The sequence below is a fragment of the Notolepis coatsorum genome (genome assembly GCF_963971535.1).
Source record: "Notolepis coatsorum genome assembly, chromosome: 3".
Lineage (NCBI taxonomy): Eukaryota > Metazoa > Chordata > Actinopteri > Aulopiformes > Paralepididae > Notolepis > Notolepis coatsorum.
In genome coordinates, this window is record NC_140167.1 from 72,251,552 (window position 1) to 72,268,947 (window position 17,396).

General features: G+C 42.0%; 1 protein-coding gene across 1 annotated transcript in view; it reads right to left on the reverse strand.

Moving 5' to 3' along the window:
- Positions 1 to 17,396, reverse strand: part of eps15l1a (epidermal growth factor receptor pathway substrate 15-like 1a) — a gene marked incomplete at both ends in the record, with an annotated part of 148,269 nt that overhangs the window by 74,122 nt on the left and 56,751 nt on the right. The window contains 2 exons of the mRNA XM_084309500.1: positions 8,120 to 8,205; positions 16,661 to 16,817. Of these exons, the coding sequence (XP_084165626.1) occupies positions 8,120 to 8,205; positions 16,661 to 16,817 (243 nt within the window). The remainder of the gene's footprint in view (positions 1 to 8,119; positions 8,206 to 16,660; positions 16,818 to 17,396) is intronic.

A 17,396-nucleotide genomic window follows, 5' to 3' on the forward strand; every position in this document is an offset into this window, starting at 1 on the left:
CCAGAGTGTGGGTGTTATGGTACAGAGAATGACCGACATCGAGAGGAGTGTGAAGGAAAGAACCCCGCAACTCAGCCCATTTGGATTCCCCCAGGAGAGTGACGAGAGCAGCGAGGACCTGAAAACCAATATAGGGGCACTGCTGCGTGATGGCCTTGGATGTGAACCAGTACCTGACGTAGTCGCGGTGGAGCGTCTCCGAGCCAGGGGAGCTAAACCGGGGCTCGTGAAATTGGAGCTGCGGTCTCTACGTGAGAAGATAGCAGTGCTTCGCTTGAAACGCAACCTTAAAGGGGAACTATCTTATAAATGGCCTTTTTGAGTGTTTAGCATTGTTTCCTAGCTATGTGAACTTATATTAATATGATCTATGTCTCAAAATTCTCATATTGGCGCATTCTTCCAATTCTCCTCTCACAATATTCACCCTCACTGAACTGAGTCGTTTGAAAATGTGCCTATATGTGATGTCATATAGTCACTGCTGCATGTTAATGTTCAGGCGAACATGACGCTGCACAGTGGTTTAGGAGCCCAGGCTCAAAACAGCTCGAGATCTTGAGGTAGAAAAATGCTGTTTTTGAGGACTTGATTAGAAATACAAAACAATGAATAAAAAAAATATATATATTACAGAGGTGTTCCATAGACTCACAGGAATTGTGTAAAAGTGCCCAAATAGTGAAAGAAATAGTAAAATAGTTCCCCTTTAAGGAAAATGAAAAGTACCAGCATGTTTACGTGTCTGCAGCGAAGTCACACACAGAACGGCTGGTTGACCTCAACTTCAGAACGCTTCTTAAAGGAATCCCAACGGGGAAGGATTACTTTCTGACGGGGAATGGACGCCTAATGAAGAGGACAGTTGAGAAGGGCAAGCCCAGCCCCTGGTATCTGTGAGTAAAGAATTTCGACTGGTACACTGGAATGTTAATGGGGGACATCATCAAACCATGAACTTAGAACTGTACTGCTAAACTCCTTAAAACCAGATTTTATTTCCTTGAATGAGACTCATCTTTCCACAGACTTGCTTGAGTTCAATGGCTTCACCTGGTTTGGTTATAATCGGGTTGCTCACAGAAGAGCGGTTAAAGCCTCTGGCGGCGTTGGTATTTGTGTAAAGAACACTATTTTTGATACATTCTCAGTTATTATTGTGGACAAAGCCTACGATGGAATTCTTGCTCTACGTTTTGAACACCGGGAGACAAAGTATTCTTTCATTATCATTTCTTGTTATCTGTCACCGGAAACCTCACATTGGGGACGTACAGTAATGCAGACTTTTTCTTTAACCATTTACTGACGTTATTGTATACAGTTAATGCAGATGCTACTTATTTGTGTGGTGATTTAAATAGTCGCATTGCAGATCTGAGAGATTATGTGGAGGCAGATGACATCCTGCCTAGATCCGCTTTAGATCTGACTGTAAATAAACATGGACAATCCTTCATTGAATTTTTAAAAGACTCAAAATGCTGTGTAGTAAATGGGAGATTAAACTCTGACAAAGATAATTTCACTTCAATTTCTATAAAGGGGAAAGCTGTTGTGGACTACATTGTAACTCCTCACGTTGACTTGAAATCATGCATTGAATTTAGTGTTTATACACCAGCTGAACTTGTTGGCTCTGAAGGTGCAAATCTTATTGATATCCATAGTAGATTACCTGACCATTCAGTACTATGCCTACACTTTCGGGCCGGTGACTCAGTTAATATCCAGAGCAATCTCACCAGATGGCAGTATCGTCTACCATTTGAACTCGGATAGTCTAGTTCAGACAGTGTCTGTCAATTATCCCTTTCTGTCCTGACTTGTTCTATGGGGGAGTAGCTCTTCCAAAGCAATCGAAAGCAGATCTGCTCGCCTCAGAACCTATAGTGTCCAGTAGACACGTGTAATTACATATAAACTTGTAATCGCGATCGCCGATGGGATCATTGGAATTATTCTTTTTGGATGACCTTCTGGCTAAGGTAAGGACCCCCTATGTCTATTTTACCGAATGTGAAACGTGTTTATGTAACGATCACAGCGGCTTACTGTACAGTCATGGACGACGCTTTGTCTAACGATCGGATTTTCGGGGTAAGACTACCCCCCCCCCCCTTGATGATTTTGTGAAGGTACATATGTACATGTTATATATACCTTTGATTTGGGATTATTTGGGGGTTCAAGGAATCAACCAGAACGATTCGGGCTTATTGCACATAAAGCGTCCTATCTCGCAATCTGGAAAAATACTGGATTCTTTCAGAAATGGGCGATGTTCAGCGTGTAATAAACTACAAACTACAGTGTGTAGAAACGAACGCCTTTTTACATGTTGTACTGCAAATAGTGTCTGTCAAATGAGCCATACCATTTCCCCCATAGCTATAATATAGAATATACAAATAGCTCTGCAAAGATCATGAATTATCGTGAAAACAGTCATGAAAAGCTGGCCTACTGACCGCAGGATGCACGGCCAGCGTGGCAGAGATAGAGTTAAGTAAAAACATAATCATACTGTATGTTGACGTGGGGGGGGGGGGGGGGGGGTTATCGATTAGTATTCGAATAGTTCCCAGTGACTATCGAATAGCAATTTTGTGAGTTTTGCCCATCCATAGTAAGCAATGGAGTAAAACAGGCCCATATTTTGACTCGTGATAGGTTTACAAAAGTCTAAAGAGCGTATTTTCCATCTCCTTAACACAACGTTTAGATGGTTAAAAAAAAATCTCCATTGGAGCTTCAACTCATGAGCGTCGAGGAAAATTAAACAGAAATTCTACATGTCAAGGCAGCCCGTTGACTGATAGGCCAGAGTGATCTAACCAAACAATATATAAGGGCCACTAATGGAAGATATGGGTCAGCCAACGTTATGAATGAGGATACGGTGTAACTACTGTGTTTGACATATGAGGTGATGGTGTGAGCGATGAACAAAGTAACTCACAAACACTCAAACGTATGACTTGTCAGGGACCGGGACATGCCCTTACCACAGCAGTATGATGTTGGATTTCAGTTTTGCCATGGTACCGGCCATTGTATGAATAATTTACCATGGTGCTACCATGATAAAATATATGTATCACCATGGTACGACTTTTGCACTTTCACTTTTTTTTTTAAATACCATGATAATTATTCGTAAGGGTTTCTCATTTTCTTTTTTTTTATCTACTTTTTCTCCCATTTTTTAAATTTTTCTCCCATCCCAATTTCGTATTGTCCAATTCTACCCTCCCCTGTCTCGAACGCTGTTAGGCCATGCCTCCCACTGGCCGGCTGCAATGTGGACGAAGCCTTGCATTACGTGTCCCCTCCGGTACACAAGGAGGCAGCCGTCGCATCTTTTCACCTGCACAGCGCAATCTCTCAGCGGCGAGGGAGGGACACGCCGCCCCCGTTGCTTCCTGATTCTGCTACGCAGGCGCACCAACCGACCTGTAGGAGTCGCTGTCCACAACGTCCTATCCCCACCCACCAGCTTCCCACCCCTAACACTGCCAATTGTGTTAGTATGAACGACCAGCCAAGCTGGTAGCAATGCAGAGAGTTGGGCTCGAACCCAGCATCTCCTGCATTAGTGGCGAGCACCTTGCCCACTGCGCCACTTAGCCGCCCCCAGGGTTTCTCATTTTCTATGAGAGGATTAAAGATCTCTTTCCCATTATTTGACACCATTCTGTTCTATCGCACAGTGCAGTAAAGGTTCAGATTCAGTTATAGCTACTAGCAAATATGCCGCTAACATTACTAGAGCAAGGAAATGTAACCCTTGAAAATATGTACTACTAGTCACATTAGCCAACATTAGCTCTAACATTTATAAATTATACAATCTTTGATAACATTAGCGAGCGTTAGCTGTAATGATTTGGTGGTTAACAGGACTGACTGGTGTCAAACACTTCAAATATATGTAATGCTATGGTAGATACTAGATCCCATGGCCCGCAAGAAAATGTTTACAGTTCTCTAAAATTGTAGGTAGCAGGAGTGGTTAAAGTTACGGTTAGTGATTGTTTCATAAACAACTTTTTAAGGTTCAAATGATGAGGACTTATTGGCTTTGCAGCTTGGCCCAAAACTGACGACACCCAATACAACGCAGATGACACCATATGATCTAGCATCAACTTAATACTAGAGGCACTTTTCACAGCAGACATTCTGACAATAGATAAAACAATAGCCGGGTAAAACAAATGTGTAACCATAGATACAGAATAATGAGTATTCTATGGGTCATTATACCAAAACTTGCCATTTTGTGTCCCTCAAACTAAACTGTTCTGTATATCTGAATAAACAATACAAATATATATATATATATATATATATATATAATTTAGTTTCCATGATATGACTTGTAGCATAAAAACGAAGGCTGTCAAAGTTAATGCGTCATTAACTCAATGGACGCCACAGACTTGAGCATCGTTTGTTCCTACCACGCCCAGCTCTAAGAGATAGGAATAAGTGGCGGTGTTTGCAGGGCTGTATTCTATATTATAGCTATGGATACAATACTATGGCCCATTTGACATCAACTATCTATCGTTCAATATGTGAAAAAGAAAAATGTCATCCATACATTCCCGTTTTATACCGTGGTGAATATGAGTATAGTTTTAGAGTGATCCTGTCTAATCCCAGAAAACTACGCTATGCAGCAATACGTGCATTTCACTAAAAGCGTTGCCGTTTCTCGCCTGGACACGGTACTATTTCCAAATAAATATTTTTTGATGCTTTGATCGTCACCAATACGTTGGCATACGTTGTGGAGTAACGTTACACACACATGTTGCCATCGAGGTGAAGTCATGGTTGGATCACAGCAGGATTGATATAATTTAATCCTTACCTTCACTAGGAGGTACCCCAAAAAGAATATTCCAATTGTCTGATTGCGAGTCCAAGTACCGGTGTCCATCGTATCGCCAACATAATCCACCACAACAGATGCATCGGAGGCATTTGACGCTTCTCAATGGGTATCGGGATACCCGCCTGCCTTGCCCGACAAAGAAAAGTGGGCCCGGAGACATTTGATCGACGCACAGGCCAAGATATAATGTTTCAAAGGGTGCTCGATACTGCCACCTGGGTGGATGCGGCCGGTATTGCACTTTGGCATTCTCAGGATGATTCCCCATGTTAACCCCGAGTCTGTGTGCCTGTAATGAATGGAAATATCGAATAAAAGAAATAACGATGAAAACCCGACTATACTCTGGTTTTCGGGGGTCCTGGTGCTCAACGCATGGCGAGATAACCCGACTATCATCGGGTCTGGCGTCCAAAGAGTTATCGTGTTAACGCACAATTCTGTTAACGCCACCATTTTTCTTAACGCATGATTAGCGTTTTAGAAAAAAAAGAAAAGACTTCACTCATGTGTATTATTGATACTCTCATTGATACTATGTTTGTTTCTGACTCAAAGTGTGTGTGTGTGTGTGTGTGTGTGTGTGTGTGTGTGTGTGTGTGTGTGTGTGTGTGTGTGTGTGTGTGTGTGTGTGTGTGTGTGTGTGTGTGTGTGTGTGTGTGTGTGTGTGTGTGTGAGAGAGAGAGAGGGAGAGAGAGAGAGAGAGAGAGAGAGAGAGAGAGAGAGAGAGAGAGAGAGAGAGATGTGTGATGAGGAAGGGGCAAGAGCGAAAGAGAGCTGGGAGAGTGTGTGTGTGTGTGTGAGAGAGAGAGAGGGGGGGGGGGTGTGAGTCCTTTCCCCTATTATTTCATGCACACTTTATTCATTGTCTTAAATTATAATTTTCTTTTAAAGGGGACATGCATTATAAATGTATTTTTTCAGTGTCTAGCATTGTATTATAGTAATAGGAGTTAGTATCAATGTGTCTGTGTCTCTAAATACTATATTGGCGGATTGCCGTCATTCAGGTCATTCATTTCCTGCTCCATTTAATCAGGTCGTTCTGATTTGACTCGCTTCGTGACGTCATGTGGCGAGGATGGAGCGGATAGTGATCCGATTGGCTCTGTGGTTGTAGCGCACCAAACGGGGTTTGACAGAGAGCGGGCGAGAGAGAGAGAGGGAGAAACAGATACACCCTCACGACAGAGCACACATACACACACGCGCGTCGCGCTGTCATCTCTCGGTCTGTCGCTCTCTCAGTCTGTCGCTCTCTCTCCCCCTCTCTATCTCTCTCTCTCTCGATTCGGGAGCATAACTAACACCCCGTCTATCTATGGCTGTAGCGCACAGTGGAAGACTTCCTCAAACGGGAGAGGGAGAGAGAGAAAGAAAAGGGGACCTGCATATCTCACACACGCAGCTTTGTTTACACAGTGCTCCGTGTCTCTCGCGCTCTCTCTCTCTCTCTCTCTCTCTCTCTCTCTCTCTCTCTCTCTCTGTCTGTCTGCCACTCGCAGAGTGTGTGGATGACTGTCACTGAAAGTGCTTATGGGCGGAGCCCAGCCAATAACGGGCTGAAATCCTGAGGCTGGAAAATGATGCTTTTGAGTACTCCATTAGAAATATAAAACAATGATTTTTTTTTTTTAAATAAACCTTACAGATGTCTTCCATAGACTCACAGGAATTGTGTAAAGTTGCCCAAATAGTGCTAGGAATAGCAATGCATGTCCCCTTTAAGTAATTTTGTGCATCACTCTGTTTTGAATTTGATGCAAATTTGCAATGCATGAGGGTCATCCTTTTGTGTTAAATGGCTGCATAAAGCAAGCATTTGTTGACTCTCATGTTGATAAGAGTAGTAAAACTTGAAAAAGATCCGTTTAAGGTAGATAAATTTTTTTTTTAAGAAATGCGATTAATTTGCGATTAATCGCGAGTTAACTATGGACAATCATGCGATTAATCAGATTAAATATTTTAATCGATTGACAACACTAATAAACACTAATAAAAAATCGATATTTTTTTCTTTTTTAGACACTTGAAAATCAAACATTAACACTTTGAGTGCCGACAACGTGTATTGTCGTCTTATCATGCCCCCCGTTGAGTGCCGATGACATGTATTGTCGTTTGATTTTTTTATTAGCGATCTGAATTCATATTTCATCAACCGAGTCTCCCGTTGGTACAGCAGACCCTCTAGGAGCTCAGATGGGAAAATACCGCCCCCTATCGTCTATCCCTGTGTAACTGCAGGCCATTCGATTATACTGCTGGATCTGTGGAGGTGGAGCTCCACTGTGCTGGCAAGCCGTCTGATGAACATGGAAGTGATCGCGAGTTGGAAAGCAGCGTGGAATATATATTTACAGCAGCCAATAATCAATCAATAAACGCGATCGATATTTGGAATGGCGATCAGGAATTGGAATAATCTTTTTGGAGAACATCTGATCTAAGGTAAGGAGTCTATGTTACCAGTTTTAGGATAATCAGAGCTGTATTCACTGAGATATCAGCATGTGCCGTGTGTGTGTGTGTGTGTGTGTGTGTGTGTGTGTGTGTGTGTGTGTGTGTGTGTGTGTGTGTGATGTTGAGGAAATGAGAGAATAGATTTTTCAGCCCGCTTCTATAGCGTACATAAGTACACATATACTATCGATAATCTAGCGTTTATTTGAAAACGATTCATAAATAGGCCGACAAATGACAACGTGTCTAGTGTATTCGAGAATATTCCAATAAATGCCGTTTATGGGGGAATCTTTAAATTTTCCGGAAATTTTCGAGAGAACGATAGCTTTTCGAAATGCTATAAAAAGGATATGAACCGATTAAAAAAACAATCCGTTTCGACAATGTTGACTGCAAACAAGTCATTGATAAGCGACGGGCAGATTAGACACAGTCATAATTTAAAACATAGATTATGCGTTTTTAACGCTAACATTGAAGTGGATGATGGCATTCAAGGGGGTAAAAAGGAAAACAAGGCCAGCACTGATAGTGTTAAGAATGGGAATCTTTTCATATAATGACTCCTATAGCTATTGTTACAGAATAGTGAAAATTATATGTCTATGGTTACATCTTTGTTTACCCATCTATAACAAATCAAAATGGTCACTGTAAAAAGGGCCTAACGTCATTTACGTTTAAATGAAGTCATACTATGGGGTTAGCTATTGTTTGAGCATTCGCTGTGGGGCCAGTGGTTACCTCTGAAGCTGGGCGATCTCTTGACTGATATCATCCAGCTCCTTAATGCCTGTAAACTCCCCCGAACCCACCGAACTAGAACTGTCCTGTAGGGAGATACAAGAGATAGAGAGGGCGTAGAGAGAAAGAGAGAGGGTGGGGTAGAAAGAGTGGAAGGGAGAGAGAGAGAAAATGAAGTGACGGGGCGGAGATAGACAGAGTTCATGCTGATAAAGTGATGAAACTCATGGAAACATACCAGCCAAAAAAAAGGAGAGAAGAGATTGTTCAGTTGATATAGAGGAGAAAGAGACTGTTTAGTTTATATAGAGAGACTGTTCAGTTGATATAAAGAAGAAGGAGACTGTTTAGTTGATATAGAGAGGAAAGAAATACTGTTCTGTTGATAGAGGAGAGAAAGCGACTGTTTAGTTGATAATTATAGAAAGATAAGAGACTGTGCAGTTGATATAGAGAGGAGAGAAAGATACTGTTTAGTTGATATAGAAAGATAAGAGACTGTTCAGTTGATATAGAAAGATAAGACTGTTCAGTTGATATAGAAAGATAAGAGACTGTTCAGTTGATATAGAAAGATAAGAGACAGATTAGTTGATATAGAGATAAGAGAGACCGTTCAGTTGATAGAGATAAGAGACTGTTCAGTTTATATAGAGATAAGACTGTTTAGTTGATATAGAGGAGAGAAATAGACTGTTCAGTTGATATAGAAAGATAAGACTGTTCAGTTGATATAGAAAGATAAGAGACTGTTCAGTTGATATACTGTAGAAAGATAAGAGACTGATTAGTTGATATAGAGATAAGAGAGACCGTTCAGTTGATAGAGATAAGAGACTGTTCAGTTTATATAGAGATAAGACTGTTTAGTTGATATAGAGGAGAGAAATAGACTGTTTAGTTGATATAGAGAGGAGAGAAAGAAACTGTTCAGTTGATATAGAGAGGAGAGAAAAATACTGTTGAGTTGATATAGAAAGATAAGAGACTGTTTAGTTGATATAGTCTTTCGTAGCAGACTACAGAGAGTGGCCCGTTCAGCCGAACGCACAATTGGAGGTGGACTTCCCACTCTCCAGGACATTTATAACAAGCGTTGCAGGGCCAAGGCTAAGAGAATAATCAAAGACTCTAGTCACCCAAACAACTGCCTCTTTGAACTGCTGCGAGGCAAGCGATACCGGAGTCTCATGGCCAGTACAGAGAGACTCAGAAGGAGCTTCTATCCCCAGGCCATCAGGATGCTCAACGACAATGACACTATTTAACATCCCATCATCTACACTCACAGCACACATCCACACGCACACACTCACTTTAAATAAACACTCACCATAGCACCCACTCTACTCACTTTAAACACTTAAACACTTTAATACACTTTATATTTATTAGCAAAGAGATTTGCAGTACAATTCATACCTCATTGCACCTTACCCTAAGTTGTACCTGATCCCATTGCTGCATTGTACCTCACTGTTACTCTTTTTTTACTCTGTATTGCATATTGTATATATGTATATTGATTGACTGAACACTTTTTGTTTACGTACTTTTTCTATGTTATACTTTTTATCTATTTTATCTAGCACACTCTCAGGTGCTCATACAGAAAAAGCATTTCATGGAAAAGTATTCTGTATTTTACTATGACAACTATTAAAGAAACTTGATATAGAGAGAGACTGGTCAGTTGATATAGAGATAAGAGACTGTTCAGTTAATATAGAGAGGAGAGAGAGAGACTGTTCAGTTGATATAGAGAGGAGAGAGAGACTGGTCAGTTGATATAGAGGAGAGAGAGACTGTTAAGTTGATATAGAGGAGAGAGACTGTTCAGTTGATATAGAGAGAGACTGTTAAGTTGATATAGAGGAGAGAGAGACTGTTCAGTTGATATAGAGAGACTGTTAAGTTGATATAGAGGAGAGAGAGACTGTTCAGTTGATATAGAGGAGAGAGAGACTGTTCAGTTGATATAGAGGAGAGAGACTGTTAAGTTGATAGAGATACTGTTCAGTTGATATAGAGGAGAGAGAGACTGTTCAGTTGATATAGAGGAGAGAGACTGTTAAGTTGATATAGAGGAGAGACTGTTCAGTTGATATAGAGGAGAGAGAGACTGTTCAGTTGATATAGAGGAGAGAGAGACTGGTCAGTTGATATAGAGGAGAGAGACTGTTAAGTTCATATAGAGGAGAGAGAGACTGTTCAGTTGATATAGAGGAGAGAGAGACTGGTCAGTTGATATAGAGGAGAGAGACTGTTAAGTTGATATAGAGGAGAGAGAGACTGTTCAGTTGATATAGAGAGAGAGACTGTTCAGTTGATATAGAGGAGAGAGAGACTGTTCAGTTGATATAGAGGGGAGAGAGACTGTTCAGTTGATATAGAGAGGAGAGACTGTTCAGTTGATATAGAGAGAGACTGTTTAGTTGATATAGAGATAAGAGACTGTTTAGTTGATATAGAGCGATAAGAGAATGTTTAGTTGATATAGAGAGATAAGAGACTGTTTAGTTGATATGTAAGGGATAATGTATAGCTACGAGGTCATTGTCGCAAAATAATTGACCGACACAGAGTTTAGAATACCGAGGCGCCTCGCCGAGGTGTTCTTTAAACATAGTGAAGGTCAATTATTTTGCGACAATGACCGAGTATAGCTATACATTATCCCGCTTATTACATGGCTAACTTACTAACAATATACTTCATTTTACACCATCGACAAGATGAGATCAAATGCAGACGCAGTTCTGTTCTGTCGCTCCGCCCTGTCATCACCGGCAGCTTCCCCGGCAGCCGGCAGTGTCTGATTGCACTGATGTCAGTGGGCTTGATTGCGAACAGCTGCACACAGCGGTCATTATTGCTGGGCAGAGGTCCGTTATCGAGTAATAATGGACCTCTGAGGAGCGCTATTGACCAATCACAATCAAGCATTTCGGCGAATTAAAACGCCATGTAATAAAGAGAGATAAGAGACAGTTCAGTTGATATAGAGAGAGACTGGTCAGTTTATATAGAGATAAGAGAGACTGTTGGTGAGGTGGGCAGGTGGGGTGGGCAGGTGGAATGGGCAGGCGGGATGGGCAGGTGGGGTGAGCTCTGGGGAGGCCGGTCACCACTGTTAAGAGACAATGACACATGGGCAACTTTTTGAGCCAACAATTGATGGGTGATATTAGCTTTTAGCAGAGACAGAGGGTAGGGTTTTTATAGTGTAATGTTTGGCTACCTTAAATCATTGAACTAGAGAGAGAGAGAGAGAGAGAGAGAGAGGCTCAGCCCCCCCCCCCCCCCCTTTCCTCACAAACTCGAAACTTAAGCTGGTGTCGTGGAGTCACTCCGCTATGAGCGTTTCCAGGCTTAGCTTACTTAGCGTTAGCGGCTAACGTTAGTTCAAGATTCAAGATTCAAGAGTTTTATTTGTCACGGCATACAAGTATACAATGAAATGCGGGTGGTCTTGCCCGCAACGATGTGCAATACAGTGGTACAACATATAATAGAATCCAATAAAAACAACATTGTGCAATAACAGGTAACAGGTAACATGGTGTGACATCTCGGTATCTGTACATAGTTATTTACAGAGCATATACAGATACAGCACTCAAAACTCAAACCTCTCATGCCTCTCTACCACTCTCTACCACTCCTCTATTGTTCTTGACCGGGCCAGATTTCACACCTCCACTTCCTCCCACAGGCTGGGCAGATTTTCATCTTACATTTTTATTCGTCCCAAATGTCCCAGCCCCATCAGATTTCTTAGCTTTTTTCACTGTTTACTTATCATGCATTGCAACACTAATATATGGTCAGTACCCCAAGTCAGACTGCCCATATAAAAATTATTTTGGGGGTCTGAGGGCAGTAGCCCCCGACCCCCTCCCTGGGGAAGCACTTAAGTTAACTACTCTCCCTTTGTTCCCCCAGCCAACACCCCCGGAAAATTAACACCTGAGTAGACTTAAGTGGCACACAAGCAGCAACAAGCAGCAGACAAGCAGCAGAATTGGTTTGATTTTTGAGCGCTGCGTCTGACATGCTAGGTAGCTTTGGTAGTGCAATACACTGTTTCTGTTGCTATACTAATTTAAAGTGGCCTTTCCTTTTGGTCATAAGTGTGGTTGTGTGCGGCATGAGCTTATTAGCGTCTAACGTTAGTTAGCTTAGCTTAGTTAGCGTTAGTGGCTAATGTTAGTTAAGGTTTTTACCGCAACGTGGACATACAGGAATGGCGAGGATGCAAAGTATGTTAACACTTTAATCGCCGGAGACGCCGAAACTCGTCATTCCCCGCCATGCTCATTCTGCCGAAGACGCCGTAACACGTCTTTGATATCAATATTTCATATTTCTCCCCCGGGGACCTGAGATATACTGCTGAGCTCCACTCAACTCTCTAACGGTTCAAGAGCGCCATCTGGTGGCCGATCGGCAGATCGCCCAACAGGAAGTGATCTGTGGATGAAGTGGTGCTCACCCATATTTCGTCCGGGCACTCGCTATCGTTAGAGGGACTCCATCTTGACACAGTGAACACCGATCGGTGCAAATAACCCGATAAACAACATGATTTGGACGTATATACTATTATACAACCTGGAAATGGATCGGGTATTTCTACATCCCATAATAGGAATATCTCTGCTCCACGCTCATCGCCCAACGGCGCGAGGAAGATACGGTAAGATCCAGCGTTATTTTCCAACGTGTTCTTTACTAACTGCTCTGATGATCATATCACCCACACTAGATGAATGATATAACGTTGCCCACGGAATTATAAACGACCCCCCACCCATCCGGTCAACATCAGATCATACTCCTAGAAGCACATCCAGTTGAAATTTTTTATCTCGCACAGATTCCATACCAAACTGTATTTGATCATCAATATAATGCATTTAGGGCTATAAATCAAGTTCTGGAGAAAGCTGCAGAAAACGATAAAAACATACTTATACTTTAGACCGTATTTTAGTATGAATATGTGAATGAAAAAGTATAACGTTGCTACACCCTGAACAATAGATATAGGACATTGAATGGGCCATAATAATGTCAATTTTGCAATACAATTTAAAAAGTTATAGCCCTGCAAAGAAGGGGAACTTCTCCATAGACAAATAGAGATGGCGAGGGATGGTAAATTATGAATTTAACCATGGCGATCAAAGTGTTAAGACACATTGGACCTGTTGCTCGCGCTGTTCTGTGTCTATTATGAAATGACAATTGCATGTCATTGAAGGTCCGCGCTGGTCTGAAATGACAATTGCGCGTACGTAATTTAATTAAGGCTTTTACCGCAACGTGGTCAAACAACAGACATACAGGAATGGTGAGGATGCAAAGCATGTTAGACACATTAGACCCGTTGCTCGCGCTGGTCTGTGTCTATTATGAAATGACAATTGCATGTCATTGAAGGTCCGCGCTGGTCTGTATCTATAATTAAATGACAATCGTGCGTCATTGGAATTCAGATTATTTTCTAACTGGGCAGGTTTTAGGTACCGAAATGTGGCACCGATTGATCTAACGTGAATCGCTACTCGGTAGTACCGACGTAATTCGGTCGGTACCCTTAACCCATTCTCTGCCACCACTTTGATCATCCTAAAGTTTAAACCATTCTCTGCCAGCGCTATTTGGAGATGTTCACCTTCTTTGCAGGGCTATAACTTTTTAAATTGTATTGCTAAATTGACATTACTATGGCCCATTCAACATGAATTATCTATCGTTCAGGATGTAGGAACGTTTTACTTTTTCATTCACACATTCATACAAAAATACCGTCTAGAGTATAAATATGTTTTGATCGTTTTCTGCAGTATTTCATAGAACGTGAGATATAGGCATAAATGCATATATTAGATTATCAAATGCAGTTTGATACCGATCCATGCTATATTAAAAATGTAAACTGTACATGGTCCTAAACGTTATGACTGATCATCTGCGGGTGAACGGAGGGGGGGGGGGGGGGGGGGGGGGGGTAGTTTATAATTCCGTGACCGACGTTAAATGATTTATGTAGTATGGGTGATATATTGATCAGAGCAGTTTGTATCAAAAATGATAAAGAAAACCGCTGAAACTCACGTCCATCTCCTCGTACCGTTGGGTGATGAGAGTGGAACAAACAGATCCCAGTTATGTGGTGGGGATCGAGGCGATCCAGTTCCGGTTTGTATAATACTAATATACGCCCAAATCATGTTGTTTATTGAGTTATGGCAACGATCCATGTCCACGGTGTGTGGATTGAGTCCCGGGATGATAAAACGAGTGGCCGGACGGAATTAGGGGACAGACCGAGCTGAAACAGGCATTTCCGGTTTGGCAACTCGCCGATCGGCCACCAGGTGGCGGTATTGAAGTGTTGCAGAGTTGTGATGGCTCCTGCAGCATATGACAAGGCTCCGTGGGTGAAATATGAATTCCATGACGAAAATATGAAATATGAACTTGAAACACGCTGTACAGCGATATTGGCAGACAACGCATGGCGGGCAATAACGCTGAACAGCGATTTTGGCGGGTAATGGGTTAAAAGTAGAGTTCGGTACCCAACCCTAAGTATGTGTAAACAGCAGTATGTATAAACAGTATGTGTAAACAGCAGTATGTGTAAACAGTACGTGTAAAGAGCAGTATGTATAAACAACAGTATGTGTAAACAGCAGTATGTGTAAACAGTACATGTAAACAGCAGTATGTTGTGTAAAGAACAGAATGTGTAAAGAACAGAATGTGTAAACAGCAGTACGTTTAAACTACACTGTAGGTTACGTTTCTAGGCCCTGCAAAAACTAAATTATCTGATATGTACAAAATATACGTATCACTAGTATATCACTAATATATGGATGCGACTGCACCCAAGACACATTGAGATCTGATCACAAGTGGACAGGTCTAACTACAGGTGCAACTGCACCCAAGACACATTGGGTCTCATTCCCGAAATTTTTTCAAAGATATATTCTGGAAGACTTATCTTGGAACCACTGAGACATAATCTATGACAAGTACACTCTGAGTCCTGAACGTGCTGGTAATATGTCTTAAGTGGCTGAAAAGGTCGCACAAATTATATTATCTGATATCTGCTTGGAGAATGGCATTAGACGCTCCGTTAGCATAGCTTAGCTTCATCACTGGAAGTGAGGCAGGACAGTAGCCTTACAGTGCCTTACAGTGTATTGCAAGGTCTGACATTGACCAAACTTGATATGCATGACCTTGGTGGGCTCTAGGTCAACTCCTGAAAAGGGGGTCAATGTCAGACCTTGCAATCAAAAGTTAGGGGGCGCACTGAAATTATGGCAAGGGTTATTAGCCCCCTAACTTTTGATTGCAAAGTCTGACATTGACCCCCTTTTCAGGAGTTGACCTAGAGCCCACCAAGGTCATGCATATCAAGTTTGGTCAATGTCAGACCTTGCAATACACTGTAAGGCACTGTAAGGCTACTGTCCTGCCTCACTTCCAGTGATGAAGCTAAGCTATGCTAACGGAGCGTCTATTCCCAAAGCTAAAATGCACGCACAGAGACAAAAAAGGTATGCATCTTCTTGTCTAACTCCAGGGAAGATGTTAAATAAGCTAATTTCCAAAAAAAGTGGAGTTCCCCTTTAAATGGGCCGAAATCTGGCTAAGACGAAATATTTTGTCGTAACTTCGTTCAGGAATGAGGTCCATTGAGATCTGATCACAAGTGGACAGGTCTAACTCCAGGTGCGACTGCACCCAAGACACATTGAGATCTGATCACTCAGACCACTCAGACCATACCATCTCTCCACATACAGCGTAGACAGTGACTAAATCACATGGAATCTAACAGGGTCTCATGTGTGTCTGATTTGGGGGATCCTTCACGTGAGAGAGTAAGGAGAACCCCGGAGCTAAGAGATGGAGGGAGGAGAGAAGCAGAGAGAAGAGGAGGAAGAAGAAGAGGAAGAAGAGGAAGAAGAAGAGGAGGAAGACTCACCCGTCTCATCTCGGATAGAGCAGCCATCTCAGATCCTACTGGAGTCATGTAACCAGACATACTCTGTGCGCACGCACACACACACACAGACAGACACACACACACACACACACACACACACACACACACACACAGACAGACAGACAGACAGACAGACAGACAGACAGACAGACAGACAGACAGACAGACAGACAGACAGACAGACAGACAGACAGACAGACAGACAGACAGACAGACAGACAGACAGACAGACAGACAGACAGACAGACAGACAGACAGACAGACAGACAGACAGACAGACAGACAGACAGACACACACACACACACACACACACACACACACACACACACAGACACACACACACACACACACACACACACACACACAATTAGTTGATAATCGCTGCTATCGCAATGTTCTACACTACAAAAATAAATAAATAAGCAAATACTTCACCTACAAACACAGTACTGTTCACATATATAGCACAATATTGATGTAAAAGAAAACGTGTGTTACCCACCAGGACCGGGGTGCCTCTTTCTGACGGGGGGATCATGTCGACACTGAGCGCCTGCGGGGGGTCGACGCCCTTGATGACTTTCTGCTGGATGAGGTACATGGCCAAGGCAAACTGCTCCCGGGTCAGCTTCCCTATCTGCCTGGTGTCTGCCAGGGCCCTGGAAGAGGCAACAAGCAGTCTACGTTTACATTACGTCAGGGCGATAGACCCATATCTATGTAAAATAAAAAATTTAAATTGAGAGGAATTTTACATCTCTGATTTATCTTGTGACAAAGTTTCAGAGTTCAATCTTTTAGAGTTTTAGAGGAAAATTGTATAAAGAATTGCAGTAACTACGAAATCACTGCATAGTCAAATAACTTTAAAGGGGGGTACAAAGAAGTCAAGATTTAGAACAAGCTCGTTCTTTACACTATGAGAAAGGGAACTTTAATTCTAGAGCTTAGACAGGTCACACTGACATCAACAGTTGGTGGGGGTGTTGGGAGAGATTGGGGTATCTGGTCACATGACCTTCTACTTGTCAATAATCATTGATTTGTTGGCGTTATGTAATAACATCATAGCATTATTATTGTAAAGTTGTCATAAAATATGAAATTATTCAAATGGTATATGATCATTGAAAGAAGTAGTTTGTGTAATGTATACACAACAGATAGCCATGTACAATAATACTGTCTATATACCGTATATATATTTTCCTACATCTGTATGAATCTGCATCTATTCC